The sequence below is a fragment of the Gymnogyps californianus genome, chromosome 2 (assembly GCF_018139145.2).
Source record: "Gymnogyps californianus isolate 813 chromosome 2, ASM1813914v2, whole genome shotgun sequence".
NCBI classification, from domain to species: Eukaryota; Metazoa; Chordata; class Aves; order Accipitriformes; family Cathartidae; genus Gymnogyps; species Gymnogyps californianus.
The window spans coordinates 142,195,268-142,211,245 of NC_059472.1; the positions used below are offsets into that span (position 1 = coordinate 142,195,268).

Genomic DNA, 15,978 nt, shown 5'->3' on the forward strand with positions numbered 1-15,978 from the left:
GGCAAATGAAAATGACAGTATTTTTTAAACATATTTTAAAGTAACAAAATAAAAATAATACCTTTGCTATTTCTTCTTCTAATCTTTCTTGGTACTGTTTTTCTAGCAATTGAACAACATCCAGATCATTCTGCATTTCAGTTTCACTAGCAAGCTGTAAAAAAAACATGAAATCTCAGATCACGTATTTGTGCTTTTATTTCATTAATTTTAAAAGTTTCAATCTGACAGAGATTTTTTCCTCGATTAGGTTACCTTCATTTCATGCAAATCACATAATTTTGTACCACAACGTAAAAGAACTGGGTAAAAGACTTTGCCTTGTTTCTGCTTCAAAATTAATTTTAAAAGTTGAGTTTGCAACAACTCTTATTCCAGCACTATTTGAATTGTCAAATGCAGAGAAAACAGGTGAGAAAGCACAAGATCACAATACAAAACAGCATCACTATTTTTCAAAATGCAGAATTTTTGAGCCAGCTTTCCAGCAGTACTAGGGGAGGAACACATGGGGTCTTTTCCATTTGCATTTGGTTTCAAAGATCTTTGGGATTACTTTTTCAAAATTTCTCCTAAACTGTGCAGTCTATACTTCAAAAGTACTAGGATTTCACTTAAATCGTTGTTCTTTCATAACTAGTGTTTAAAGAAAAGTCACAATATTTTAAAGACTCCTGAAGAAATCCCAGAATTTGAACACTAATTTTCTTCCACTTTAGTTAGAAGCAGCCCAACCCAAATGTCTCGTTTCGGGGGGGGGGGGGGGGGGGGGGGAAATAAAAATTAAACCCAGGACCAATAAAGCAAGTTTTATTGCTCATAATTTCCAGAAATGTTTTTCAGCAAAATTTAAATCTTTTTCCTCTACCATGGACTGTCTAATAGCATAGCATAGTACTAAGATGATTAATACTACCAAATATTAGCCCATATTTCAATTTAATCTTAGAACCCAAAGCATCTAAATTATATTGACCATATGTATATTAGCTGTCAACTGAGTTATATGGTACCTCCAGTGCTTCATCTGTTCTTTGCTGATGAAGATTTTCAGTGCATTTCACTTTCCTGAAGACTTCTTTCAGCTTTATTTCTGAATCTGTGGATCCACTAAAAAGGTAAAAGAAGGAGAGGGGGGAAATTAAAAAAAAAAAAACAAACAAAAAACCCCCCAAAACCCATTATTTCAATATACATTCTTTTTCCTCTATTCAAATATGCATTCTATGAATATACATTATATATATTCAAAGACCAATAACTGCAAATATTTTCTTCAGAACACGCCTTTTCCCATGCCATTAATTTCACACACTTGACTTTATAATTCATCTGCATTCCAAATGCTAGCTCTTCCTCTCAGTGTATATATTCCTCTCTGTATATTCAGTGCTATAAATTAGTAAAAACCAAAATAACACCACTGAAACCCTAGCTCCCCTTTCACTACATATTGAAAAAGACTTAACAGAAATACACTGCCAAAAGCATAAGATACAGTATCAAACTAACTAAAAAAAAAAAAAAAAAAAAAAAAAAAAATCTCTCCTCTAGTATTTGTGGTCTGCTCCCACAAAGAAATGAATACCTTGCTAAAAGACAGGGTACAAAATAGATTAAGTTAGAGGGTAAGTTTATTGTCTGCGAGACTTACAATCTTAACTACACTAGGGTTTTACAGAGACCATGAAGCTTCTCTTTTGCTCAAATCTGAGAGCTGGTTTAGATAATCCTGAAATGGAGTCCAGAATGGTAATTTTATAAAACTTGTGACATTTTTAACTACAAAAAGTGACCCATTATTTTTAGCATTCATGTTTAATTTGATGAATGAACAGTAGCAACTGATTTCCTTTTTTTTTTTTCTTTTCTGATGTTGCAATAGGATATACAACCATATGAAAATGTCCCAAAAAAATCCCCAGGCTTGGCCACAGCTATACTCCTACTTAGATCTTAGTTTAAAAGATGCAGCAACAAACCAGGTATGGAGACAGATCATTCAACTGGTTACTGACTACACCATTGAAAGACACTCATCTTCTCTTCAGGCTTGAGATGTAGTGAGACAGACTTCCATACTATGTTACTAGAAACCAATTTATGTACTGATCTAGGAACTTTTCCCATAAAACTCCAGTTTAATTTTAATGCTTAAAACCTGAACTTCAGGTATGAAAGCTAAGAGAATGCAACTCTTTACGGGAAACTTTTTCTCTACTTGTCAGCTTATAAATACTGATAATTGCTATAAACGCTTATTAAACATATGTAAAATGAGTTTTGAGTATTTTAGGTGAATAGTTATCATGGATGAAATCAGAACACTAACTACCCATTTAAAAATAATTTAGAAATCATATATGAGTATTTGTAACTTGTCCTGGCCAACACACATACAGAAGTATACAGTTTCACAAAATGCATTCTGAAAATGCTCATAGCTTGTATTTTTTTTTTTAAAGGATTAAAAAGTAATTAAGAAGCCATACAGTCCCTTAAAACTGAGCTCAGGCTAATAAATGTGTACTGATTCTACAAGGCAGATAGCGGAAAACAATGAGATAAAACTATGGCCTCAGTCTTACAGATGCATAAACATTTGCAGAACTTGGACCTCTCATTCCCCTCAAAACAAGTATATACAAGTATTAATTCATATGAGAAAAAAAATCGGTTATTTTACTTGCTAATTCCAAGACTAGAAACATATTTTAAGGAATGAAAGGAAAACTGTTTAAAAGTTAGAAAAACACAGATGACTGAGAAAAGGCTGTGATCAAACAATAAGGGAAAAACAGCTGTTTGGGTTCTGATGGGTCGTGGTTGAAGGAAAATACTTTTATCTTCATTTCTCTCAACTTCTAAGGATTTATCCTACCACAGGCCTTTTGCTTTTTAAGAGAGTACTGTGGCAAGTATATAAAATATGTAACAATTTCTAGAAACATCTAGACAATTTTCCCCCCTTCTTAGTAGCATTTCCTATTGCCACTGTGTCTACCCATTTCCCTTTTACAGTTGGGCACTGGTCTGACTAACAAAGTTAGTCAGTTCTCTCTCACAGAAGGGAGATTCAGATAAAAGAAAAATGCAGAGAAACTGAGTGGATTTGTAGTATAGCAAATGAAACAAAAGAAAGGAATTTGAGGGTCAAATATGGAAGAACAGGAAACGAGAGATTACACTGAATAGGGCACAATCAAAAGCACCCACCACTCCTTGAACACATTCAAGGAGACAGTGAAAGAATCAGGGAACAGAAGGAGGCTCCGCAGTTGTCAGGATCCCCCCATGACACTTGCACCTCTTTCAGGTCTGAATGGCCACAATGGTCAGGGCCAGGAGAGGGCTGATGAGTATGTCCCATGGCCCATGACTTGGTGAAAACCAGAATGTGTTAAGTGGACCTCAATTCTGCCACAAACTTCATTGCTACATATCATTCTAGAAAATCATCAATTTCATGCAACTATGTCTACACAAGGTGTCTTTAGATGTAAAGTACATTGCCTGGAGTTTCGAGGGTTAAAAGTGGTCTGTTGAGTTGGAAGTTTTGAAATTGCTGCTAAAAAGCTCAGATACATGAAATGACATTTATACATTATTCCAATTATCAAATCTTCCTGTACTAACTACAAAAATGTAATAAATTCTAAATGCTGCACTACTTAGTTTGCAATGTTTATGTCATTTTTTTGTAACACTCAATTCTTGAAGGAACAAAACAACGTAAAGAGTAATGTGTTTATAAAGAATTTCTCACATTTTGAAGTAAAACATGTAGCTTTACATGAATGGTTATCTTTTTGTACGCAGTGCAAAGTTATAAGCTTTAAAGAACCAATTAATACCTTGTGTAGTCACAGGATACCCCAGCACTCTGAAGCTTATCCTGCAGATGGACAATCTCTGTAGTGTACCTCTCTTCACTTTCTTTCAGCTGCTGTTGGAAATAGGACCGCAGGTGTTCCAGTTCTTGAGCATGCTGTTCTTCAAGTTGTGTTTTAAGGTTCCCTATCTCCTTCGAACAGTATTCTTGAATCGTAGGATCTATATGTAGGTTATTGGGGGGGGGGGGGGGGGGGGGGGGGGGGGGGGGGGGGGGGGGGGGGGGGGGGGGGGGGCAGGAAATAAATTACATTAAATTAAGTCCCTCTCAAGTTATTAGCAGTGATGGACTGAATAATTACTGTAGTTAAAAATTTCTTCTGCTATCATATCAATTACTTTTCCATAACAAATATCACTTAATCTTCCATTTTGCAAAACTATATTTGATATGGGTAACAGAACTTTAACTGGAAAATTGAAAAAGACTAAACCAAAACTGTTTCACAGAATATAATTCCAAAATATTCTAGAGATTTAAGAAAATCAGAGTATCATACTGCAAAATCTGCAAAAATCTCTTATGTGCTTCAAGCTGTAGTAAGCTATAAATCAGTTAAAATTTAAAATCATTGTCTTCTCTCTCTCTCTGAATATACATACATTAAAAACAGCATATGCATCTTTTTACCCATTAGACCCTCTGAAGGGGTCTGCAGACATTCCTTTCTTGTTTCCAGATGGTTAGGTTCCTCTTCTTTCCTCCTTTCTGAAGAAGATAGCCATGGTTCTTTGCCCTAAAAAATAATCAAGTAAATACAAATGACAACAATTTGTCTAGCAATAATGCAAAAATATTAACTGTAATTATAAACATATAAGAAAGGTTGGTGGCCAATGCAGAAGAAAGTGTAACCAGTGTAACAGTGTTTCATTTTACAGCCTGAATGACCAAGTATACATTTATAGCTAGTTGATCAGCCTGTGCAGAACGTCCACTGTAAATCTCAAACTCCTCTCTCTGGATATAAACTGTTAAGTTATAATTCCTCTGACTCCAGGAGCACTATACTTCCTCTCCAAGAAGGACAGAAAGACACTAATACCCTCCTCAGGCCCAAGATTCAGTTTTCACATGCAAATATTTTTTTGTACATGTATATCCATCAACACATGTGACCTGCAACCACTTCTAAATATAATTGGTTAGTGTACTCTGTTTAATACATGGAAGTACCTAACTCTAAATTTACTGATAAGATTTGTCTTTAGGAAGCCCAGGCCTCTGAGATGAGTGGAAAAGTTTGGAGCAAGGAAGACAACCTTGATGGAGGAGGATCAGATTAGGGAACAAACTGGACATGAACAATTTGGTGGTGCCTGACGGGATACACCAAGGAGTGCTGAGGGAGCTGGCCTATGTTATTGCAAGGCTATTCTCAATCATCTTTCAAAGGTCACGGTGACTGAGGGAGGTTTCTGAGGACTAGATAAAAGCACTCCTACCTTCAAGAAGAGAAAGAAGGAAGATTTGAGGAACTACAAGCAAGTCAACTTCACTTTGATCTCTGGAAAGGTGATGGAGCAAATAATCCTGGAAACCATTTCGAAACACATGAAGCCGAGAAGATACTCCATTTGAGAGTTGTCAGTATGGATTTATGAAGGGGAAATCATACCTGACCAACCTTTCAACACCACCTCCCATTACATGCCCATACACAAACTAATGAATAATGGGGATGGTGAGGCCGACTGAAAACTGGCTGAACTGCTGGGCTCAAAAGGTCGTGATCGGTGGCACAAAGTCCAGCTGGAAGCCAATAACTAGTGGTGTACCTAATGGGTGGATACCGGAGCCAATACTGTTTAAGCTTTTCATTAGCGTCCTGGATGATAGGACAAGAGTACACCCTCAGCAGGTTGGCAGACTGTACAAAACTGGGAGGAGTGGCTGATACACCAGATGGTTGTGCTGATGTTTCAAGAGACCTCAACAGGCCAGAGAAATGGGCTGACAGGAGCCTCATGAAGTTCAACAAAGGCAAATGCCAAGTCCTGCAACCTAGAGAGGAATAGCCCTGTGCACCAGTACATGCAGAGGACTGACTGGCTGGAAAGCAGCTTTGCAGAAAAAGACCTGGGGGCCTTGGTGGGCACCAAGTTGAACAGGAACCAGCAACGTGCCATTATGACAGAATGGCCTCTTGGCCAACAGCCTCTTGGGCTGCATTAGGAAAAGTGTTTGCCATCAGTTCGAGGGAAGTGATCCTTCCTCTCTACTCAGCACTGGTGAGACACATCTGGAGTGCTGGGTCCAGTGCTGCACTCCCAGTATAAGAAAGAAATCGACATACTGGCATGAGTCCAGCAGAGGGTCCTAAAGGAGATGGGGGAGCATTTGTCATATGAGGAGAGGCTGAGAGAGCTGGCAATGTGTAACCTGAAGAAGACAAGCTTGCCCACCGGGCTTGTGGAGTCCCCATCCTTGGAGATATTAAAAATTGGGCTGGACGCAGTCCTGGGCAACCTCCTCTAGCTGACCTTGTTTTGTGCAAGGGGTTGGATTAGACTAACTCCAGAGGTGCCTTCTAACCTCAGCCATTCCACGATTCTGCGACATGGATAGCAGCTTTCTGCATGTTATCAAATCATTGTCTTGCTCTGCCACTCAACCAGGATACACAAACACAATTTCAAACACATTCATTGCTCATCCAGAGGAAAATCATGCAACAGAGAAAATTCAACTGCTCATATATGCTATAAAAAGTTTACCTTTTTACAATCCTTCACCAGCTGTGTTTGAAGTGCTTTCAGCCTACTGTATTCTTCCATTATCTTGTGTAGAAGTGCATCCAGTTCTTGCACAGCTAAATTACACAGATAACCAGGGACTTAAAAAAAAAAAAAAAAAAAAAGAAATCAAACATTTTACCATAAATTTAAATACAGTGAATTGTTCACAAGTCCTCCACTGAAGAATTATCTGATAAACATTACATACTATTGAAACAAGTGAGGCCCCTTCCAAATTTTGGATGCATTTTTATATAGTATTGATATATATGATTTTTTTGGTAGAGCTGCTAGCTTCTTCTACAAAAGGAGGAGGGGAAAACAAAACACGCTTTTCATCAATTTCCACTATAATGAAAACAGCACAAGAAAATACTCATAATAAAAAGTAAAAGCGGTTCAGAACAGTGAGGAAATCTCTAAAGCAGCTACTTAGGCACATTAATTAGCACCTGAACAACTAATGGCATAATTACCAGTCTGAAATACTTGAAATCAGTATTTTTTTTTTAACCAGCATGATAGTACAATGTCACTACCTTGAGCTTGACCTCTGTGTATTGGTAATTCTACACTCAGTTTTTCTTTCACAGAAGCAGGTCTATGGAAAATATCCTGTTCCCTATCACCAGCTTCTACAGCAGCTGAAGAATGTTCATTCTGATTGTCACACAAAACCTGCACAACAAATGAAACAAACAAACAAACAAAAAGTGAAAAATTTTTTATTAATTTATCAATCACTATTCACAAAGAAAACAACAAAAATGGTGGCTGGAAAGTAGTATTTTGTGAGTATTATCTTCTGTGGATAATGATGGCATAGATGTTCTGTTGAGTCATAAGAACCTAGACAATCCTTAAAACTCCTGATAAAAGAAACAGGTATGGAAAGACTTTTCAGCTAAAACATAAATACATATATTTTGGAATCGTTATTTAATTTGGAACTGCCAAGTATTAAAATCTTGCAGAGAAAGGCCTCCTTTATTAATGCTGAAAGCAAATTTACATTCTAAATGTCTCATTCTCGTAAACTGCAATTTTACTTGGAAGAAGGATTCCCTATGGCAGAAATTTGTATCTTTTTAGAGATTACAATTCATGTTGTTCTTAAGTATTGAACAAATAGGAAAAAAGGGGAAGGCATAAGAAAATTCAAGCAAATCATAAACAGAATGTCTCATGTTTGTTGGTGCCACACGACCAGCAGAATAGCTGCCTTATTTACAAAGACTAGGCAAACAGAAGATTTATCCATATGATTTCTGAAGATAATGATACTTGAAAAGAAACGGTCTGCTCAGAGCATACAGCGGGATTCTTTATTTAAAGATTTTGGACTCAATAGACACCAAATTCAACTTACAAAGGTAAAATCATAATTTCTCCCAAAGCTCAACATGGAATCACACAGGTCGGCAGCTTTCTTCCCAGCTGTGAAACAACTAATACCAAAGACTCTCATTCAGCTGTTACTTTCTGTGAGCTATCATGGAGTCCTGCTTAATCTCTCCTGTGCTGGCTCTCAATTTAAAAAGTTCTGCTATCCACTTTCCCAAAAAGATGTTGAAAAAAGTCCAGCAAACAAGGGAAAAAAAAAAAACCAAACCACCACCAAAACCAACCATTTGAAGTATTTAAGACTGGAAAACCATGGCTTATAATGAATTATGAAAGTAGCATAATTTATCTAGAAATAAGTTTAATAAATAACTTGATTGCTGGTCAAGAAGTACCTGTAAGGGCCATTGATTACTAGTACTCTACAAAAAAAGATATGGCAAAATAGCATTATTGGTGGCAGATACTAGAATACAGACTAAAAATAAGCTTCAATTTTTGACTATAATATTTAGTTACTGAAAACAATATAGACAGCTATTTTGTTAGATTCTTAGACACTTTTAAGTCTTTGAAAGATATGCTGCAGCTAAGAAAGAAATTACTATCTTATTGCAGATATGAGAGTGATGTCCTGTGTGTCAATATGTGCATGACATCAGACCGCGGCTAAATCAAAAACGTATAGCCAGAGACATACAAAAAGGGAAAAAATACTTCCAAACTAGTAGATATAAGACTAACATTAGATAGAAAATTAAGACTAGGTATAAGACAGAAGAATTGTCTGGACAAGGACATAAAACGGTTTAGGAAAAAAAAATACAAAAAACCTTGCAATGTTATTTTGGAAGATCGGGTTTAGCAGTCTCTATTTTGAGATCAATGCAAAGAGAAAAGCTGCAAAGAAAACCTGCTAAAAATGATGTAGAAAAATATGACAACTCACTGTACACATAATTTTTCGTTTTCAAAATTTCCATTTTAAAAAAGGCTTTTTGTAAAGTCTTACCTGAGCAAGCCTAGAACATTCCTCAGTTACAGCTTCATTCAGCTTTTCTATAAGTCTTTGTGTAGATTTGACTTCATCATCTATGAATACAAATTATTCATATTATTTTTAAACACCAGATGCACGATAACTTTTCAAAGGCCTAATTTCCTGCCTCAGTGAGGTTGCTTCTTCAGCTCTTAGAAAGGCATAGTCTTTTGTTCCCCTCCTTGTTCCATCACACAGACAGATTCAATTATTATGGTAGAACTGCACGTTCAAGAGGAGTAAGTGATAAGAAACGGCTTTGCGTGTTAGTGACCTCCAGAAAGATCAGACTTTACAGAAACATACTGGAGGGCAAAGAACTTATGCCAAAAAATCACACAAGGGCAAATCATGGGATGACAGAAAAAGTAGGGATAGAAAACCATCATGATAACATAAAAGCTCACTGAGGCAAAAAGTAGTAGGAAAGAAGTAGTAGCAAAGAAGTTTACTTAATGTGGGCAGGGAGTCAATGCAGGAATTCAAAGAACAGAGAATTAAATAAGCCCAAAAATATTTTGCTGATGCATTTGCTGATTATTTCAGTAAGGAAATACAACCTTATAGGTGAATCTATTATATAGTTCTTTACAATTAATTGACCTAATACAAATAGCAAAACATGAGTTATAATACTTCCTATTCCTTCTTTTTTTATATATTATTATTATTATTACTACTACTTTTTTTGGTTTTTTAAAGTACCCTGAGTAATAGACTACTTGCAATGGGTAAACATTTTGGTACAAAAACACTTCAAAATGTTCTATAAAAACAATTTATGGGACAGCTACATGCACAAACTCTTGTGCTTGTTTTCTTTTAAAGACGCTGTTTTTCATATCAAGAGCTTCATTCCCATAATTTTGGTCAAGTTACCTGCTTGTTGAATTTTCAAGGTCTGGAGCTCCAGCTGATGCATTTTTTTAAGATCATTCATCTCTTGTAGATGACTACGTACAAGCTCCTCTTTAAGAGTGCAAAGTGCACTCTCTTTTTCTGCTTTCAAGTACTCACGAACCTGGTCTACATGAGCTGAATAAACCAAGGACAGGCAAATGCGCTGTGCTTCCATCTGTAGCTGTAAATCAGTCTTTGAATAAAAAGACACATTTTACAAAGAGTGAGAAACAAGAAAACAAAAAAGTCCTGTCTTTGTGAATTTCTAAAATTAATAATGTGTTGAATGGAATGCTGCATATATGGTATGCATTAGGTAAATTTAAATATACACAGTTTGGAAAATGGAATTGTAACAAAATAGTATGACACTTCAACTTAAAATAAAAATCGAACTAAAATCAACAAAACTCAATACGCTTTAACTCCTATTTTGCAGCAATAAAAACCCAACAAGTTTTACCGCGATGAAGTTAGAGCAATACCACTACCAGCAAAGCAGGTTAAGAAAGTTCACTCCAAATACAGGAAAAAAGACTGTATTATTAGCAGACCTTAAAAACATTGATTTCCAAGGCTTGTAGTTCTAGTCTGCAGCCAAAGCAAAAACATGTTTAGGATATGCCAATAATGACCTATTTAGACTTCAAGTTTGAAAAGGTTTTTAGACACCTCTGCACCATAATGATTTCTTAGTTCTATGGCAGGAAATTGCAAGACCCTTATCACATCCTCACAAAAAAAATAAAATACACTATACAGCTGTAGCTCTTTTCTATAATCTCACAACTGTTTCCAACGTGGCTTTGCTTGTGATTTTATTTCTTAGGAAATGAACGAACACAACATAAAATTAGGCAGTGGTGGTATCAGTTCACTGTTAGGTGGATTTTTAGAACATGTAAAAAACCAATCTAAAAAAATAGTAGAAGACTGGTTAACATCTATTTCTACAGAAAACTTAGTTGCATACTTCTTGCAGCATGCTATTCAACTTCATCACTGTATATAAATTTAAAGCCAGATTTATAATTCCAGCACCTAATTAAATACCGGTAATTCAATACTTAGCTATTTTTACTGGCAAATAACAATCCTTTCCATACTACCTGCAATTCATTTACAATACCAAAAAACACAAGCAAAATTTCTCCAGCAAAACATAGAGATTGGTTAGAATCACACAATATATGTAACTTCTGTATCTTCATATACTTCTCTTCTCTCGCTCACATCCAGATACATTTCTTAAGAATTGATAACCGCATATAGACAAAAATTTTGATAATTGAATATTAGTATTTCAGAAGTTTGCAATTTCACAAGTTTGATAAAAGACACCTGAGGAAGTCAGGAGTTTCATTATCTCTTTGTATTGTTTGAATGAGTACTTAGAGAACTGAAAAGCTAATCACAGATTAAAAAATTATGTCCTGAATAAGTTTTCACCTCAAGTAAGTTAAATGCTATATCAAATTGCGAAGTGCTCTAGACGTCTTCTCTTTACCTTTTTTTGTTGTTGTTGATTTAATTAAATGTAAGGGAAAAGTATTTCTTTCACTGAAAAATAGCATCCTCATACACATTGACTATGGTTATCATTCTGGTCATTCATGTAACCACTTTCAACCATTGGCTACACTGCCACACACACAGGACCATGCCCCAGTACTTCAAAGCAGCTAATAGGAAAAATATGATGCAAATTTCCAAGTGCAAGTTCCTACAAATTTTCATAGGTAAATTATTTTCTATACTGCTTAATCTAACGTACCTGTTCTGATTTTAAGGCATCCACTTGCTGCTGAAGATTATTATTTTCACTCTGTGTAATGGCTATTAACGATGTTTCATCTGTCAGCCTGTCTGTCATCCCACGCAAATGTTCTACAAGAGACTGCTGTTCTGGTTTCAATATTTGCTGAACTTCCTTTGTTTTTGTTACCTCATGACTGATATCTTTACCCGAACCTAGATTTCCTCTTACATTTATTCCTTCCTCAACTTTATTCCTTGGACCAGGGGTTTTATTTCTACTTTCAGATGCTGGAGCAGCAGTCTTTAGAACTTTTCCTTTAGAGAATTTTGTCTCAGGGTCATTACTACTACTATTTCCTCTCTGAGCATGGCTAATTATGACTTCTAGTTCTTTACATTTTGCTAGAACTTGTTCTTTCTCATCTTTTAAGGATTTAACTTTTTCATTTAAATGACAAATTTCACTATGCTTTGACTTCAACTGTTCAGAGAGATCGGAAAGTCTCAGGGATAATTCCAGTTTCTCACGCTGGGTAACCTCAAGCTTTTCCATAAGTTCTGTCGCATCTTTCTCAACAACTTCTCCAGCCTGAAATGTGTCTGCCCTGGACACCTTGATTTCTTTACTCCCTTCAAAACCAGAAGTTTCAGTTTTAAATAAAACCGGTCTATTGCTTTGTAAGTGGTCAAGTTTTTCGTTCAAAGCTTTGAGTTTGCTTTTATATTCAGCTTCCTGTTTATTCTTGTTCTCTTCTAACTCAGTTTTTGCCTTCAGAAGACTTGTACATTCTTTCTGCAGCTCTTTATAATTAGCTTCAAGTTTTTTCTCAGTAAATGAAAAGGCACTCTTCTGCCTTTCAGTATCCTCTTGGAGTTGACTGTTTTGGTTTTGAAGTTGCTCATTTTCAGTAATCAGCTTTTCTATTCTTTTTTGCAAGTCCAAAATTTCTGACTTAGAGCTAACACTGTTCTTAAAAATGACGTTTTCTTCAGAGCTTACCAACGTATTTTTTAGTTTCTCTTCCAGAGTTTTGTTTTCTCCTTTAAGAAGGTTATTTTGTGTTTCAAGTTCTGAACATTTTTTTTGAAGGCTATCTTCTCTCTCCCTCATTTGTTCCTGCATCAACTCCGTTTTAAGCTGCAGCTCTTGAATTTCTTGTTCAAGTGTACCTTTTTCTTTTTCCTCTTGCCTAAGCACTTCAATCTCATTCTGCAGCTCATGGATTTGAAGTGTCATTTCTTCATATTTAGAATTTACAATGGACTGCTGTAAATCTTTTAGGTTTGAAATCTCTAATAACAACTGATTTTGCTTTGTGATTAAGTTGTCCTTTTCATATTGCATGGCTTCTATCTTTTGACTCATTTCATTCTGTACCTCATCTAACTGCTGTTCATGATGCACATTCAAGTTATGTTTAAGGCTTTCCATGTTCACCATGTGCTCTTTTTGTAAGTCTTCTTTAAGTCTGGAAAGTTCCTCTTCATGAATAAACAGAAGCTTTGTTCTCAGTCTCTCTAATTCTGCTTCTTGAGATTCTGCCATCCTGTCCAGAACTGCATCCTTCTCCCTTTCTAGCATCTCAAGTTTTATTTTGTAATTTGTGACTTCTGCCTCATGTTTTAATTCCAATTCCTTCCTAAATTCAGAGGCAGAAGCCAGCTGAGTTTTTAAATCTTCAATCACAAACTGGTATTTTTCAGCTTCATTTAATCTACATTCCATATCCACTATAGTTTGTTTGGCTCTTTGAACCTGCTCTCTTGAAAAATTCAGTTCTTGGAAAAGATCTTCAATTTTAGTTTGTTGAAGAGACTTCTCTGCTGAAATGACTTCCATCTGTTGTGACAATTCTTGCTTTATTTTTTTCCTTTCATTATCAGCATCTTGCAATTTCACATTCAATTCATTAATTTTAATATTCATTAAATGCATTTGATCTTTATTAACATTCTCATTCAAACACAGACTTGAAGTTTTCTCCAATTCTACTTTTTGTTGCAAAAGACGCTGTTCTATTTCCATTGCATGTTGCTTAATTAATTCTTGCTTCATCTGTACAATCTGCTGGCCATGCATTTCATCTAATTCAGCCTGAAGTTGTGCCAGTCTCCTTTGTGTTTCTAATTCCATTCTTTGCACAATGTCAGCTTCAGACTGGATGTCTTTATAACATCGTTTCTGCAATTCTTCCACAGTTCCCATTAATTGTTTTATTTCATCAGAACATTGTCTTTCTTTCTGTTTGTAGGTAGTAAGTTCAACTCTCATATTACTTATCTCCTGGTTCTTTAGTGAAATCTGTTCTTTCAATTCTTCAAGTAATTTACTGACATCTGATAATTTTTCCTTAAGCTGAAATGAATTTTTTTCTTCTTCTCCAAGCTTTGCTTCCAGCTCTTCAACTAATGCTTCTTTTTCTTGTAGTTTACTCAAATCCTCTCCCTCATTTTTGTGTTTTTCCTTTAAAAAATGAGCAAAACCATGGTCTTATTTTTAGTTCATTATCTGAACATACAAGAACGTTTATAGACTTAACTATTTAAACATAATGCCTTTCTTTAGAAGGCTAGTGATCATTTATAAAAACTAAATATAAATTATTTGTTGACCTCATTTGGAGGTTTTCTGTACCTTTGGAATAAGTGACAATCCCTGCCCCCTCCCATCCCCATATCATCCCCCGCCCCCCCCAAAAAAGAAAAAAAAAAAAAGAAAAGAAAAAAGAAAAGAAAAAAAAATTACTTCTATTTTTTCCAGTTGTGCTCTGATACTTAAAAAAAAATATTTGGTGCAATCTATTGAAAGCGTTGTCTCTTGTCACTTTTAATGACATTTAATTTTTTTAGGTACTTTTAAGATGTTTTCCATGAAGGATAACAAAAAAAAATGTACATGAAGAAAAGAATTCATTCTTTCGTTAAGACAGAAAAGATTGGTCAAGCAGGTTATTTTTAATTTTTTTCCTAACAATGTCATTTAATGAAGGCATTCTAATGTACAGCATAGTTTCATCATTTGTTGTAAATATTTCTGCATTTTTTTAAAACATGATAGATAATACTGACATAAAAATTTCAGTTTTAAATTATACACATATTATGTGTTAGTTAACAGAAGTAGTCCTAAAAACTTAAAATCTTTGTATGCATTATATGCAGCACACTCATAATCAGTGCTTTGGCCCTTATATTTCAAAGGAACTACAAAATCCTGGAAAGAAAAAAGAGATTAGGAAAGAGATCTTTCTAGTAAGGAACATACCATTTCATATGTTGTGATTTTGTCTTGAAGACGTGTAATCTGCACTTCAAATTCTTCATTCTTTTTTTGATAATTCTTCAGCAGACATTCTTGTTCTTCTAGCTGTTGCTGATGTGAAAGTATCTGTTGCTTGGCTTGCAATAAATCAGCAGCTGTGCAACTATGGCTGGTGTTCCTTAGGGCTTCACTTGCCTGCAACTTTAACGTTAAAAAAAATAATCTAAAATATATCAAGGTTTTCAGAAACAGCTTGCACTACATACAGAAAGAGTGATCTTTACTTTCTTCTTCCATATCACAAGCCCAAAGACTATCGCAAAACTACACAAGTTCTTTTAGGAGGAACTGAAATATCCTTATTCTTCTGGGATGACCAACCAATAAAAAACATTTAATGTTAGATTTTTTTATGGTGAGCTAGCACAGGACAGCAGTGTCTCAGAAACATTTCTAAGTAGTAAAATGAACTAGTTGTAATTACTGTCCCCAAAATCAGATTTTTAATAATAAAAACCTCAGGCTGCAGAATATAATCCACTTGAAGCTAAAAAAAGCTATATAAAGTGCTTAAGCAGCACAAAATACTACAATATTCAACTGCAACACTGTAAGCTGTAGTCACACAGACTAACACAGTGTCCATGGCACCTCAATCACCAGTACTTTTCAGAACAAATGCTGCTCTGAAACTTAACTTTTTTATTTAAATTACCTTCTAATAACACCACAAGAGGCAGGTTTTACCCAAAAATATAGGAAGGACTGGAGCATCAAATGGTGGCCCACCAAAGTTGATGGCTGGCTGTTTTGATTTCAAAGGGAACAGGTTGGATTTCTGCCCAAAGCTCTGAGAACTAATTACATAAGTGTGTTTTCCTAAGATAACTGCCATCACCCAGTATTATCAGAAGCTATCACCACGTACTAGGAAAGAACACAGACTAATCTTTACTATTTTATAGTGAATTAGTACAATAAACCAGGTACCATAATGACAACTGTAGGACCAGTAAAGTGACTGCTGATCTATACTAAGAGACTA

General features: G+C 35.4%; 1 protein-coding gene across 1 annotated transcript in view; it reads right to left on the reverse strand.

The window, feature by feature from the left end:
- Window positions 1-15,978, reverse strand: part of AKAP9 (A-kinase anchoring protein 9) — a 122,702-nt gene that overhangs the window by 59,465 nt on the left and 47,259 nt on the right. The window contains 11 exon segments of the mRNA XM_050892833.1: window positions 62-154; window positions 1,014-1,110; window positions 3,855-4,053; window positions 4,523-4,628; window positions 6,610-6,728; window positions 7,170-7,308; window positions 8,987-9,066; window positions 9,893-10,106; window positions 11,688-11,813; window positions 11,859-14,135; window positions 14,937-15,134. Of these exon segments, the coding sequence (XP_050748790.1) occupies window positions 62-154; window positions 1,014-1,110; window positions 3,855-4,053; window positions 4,523-4,628; window positions 6,610-6,728; window positions 7,170-7,308; window positions 8,987-9,066; window positions 9,893-10,106; window positions 11,688-11,813; window positions 11,859-14,135; window positions 14,937-15,134 (3,648 nt within the window).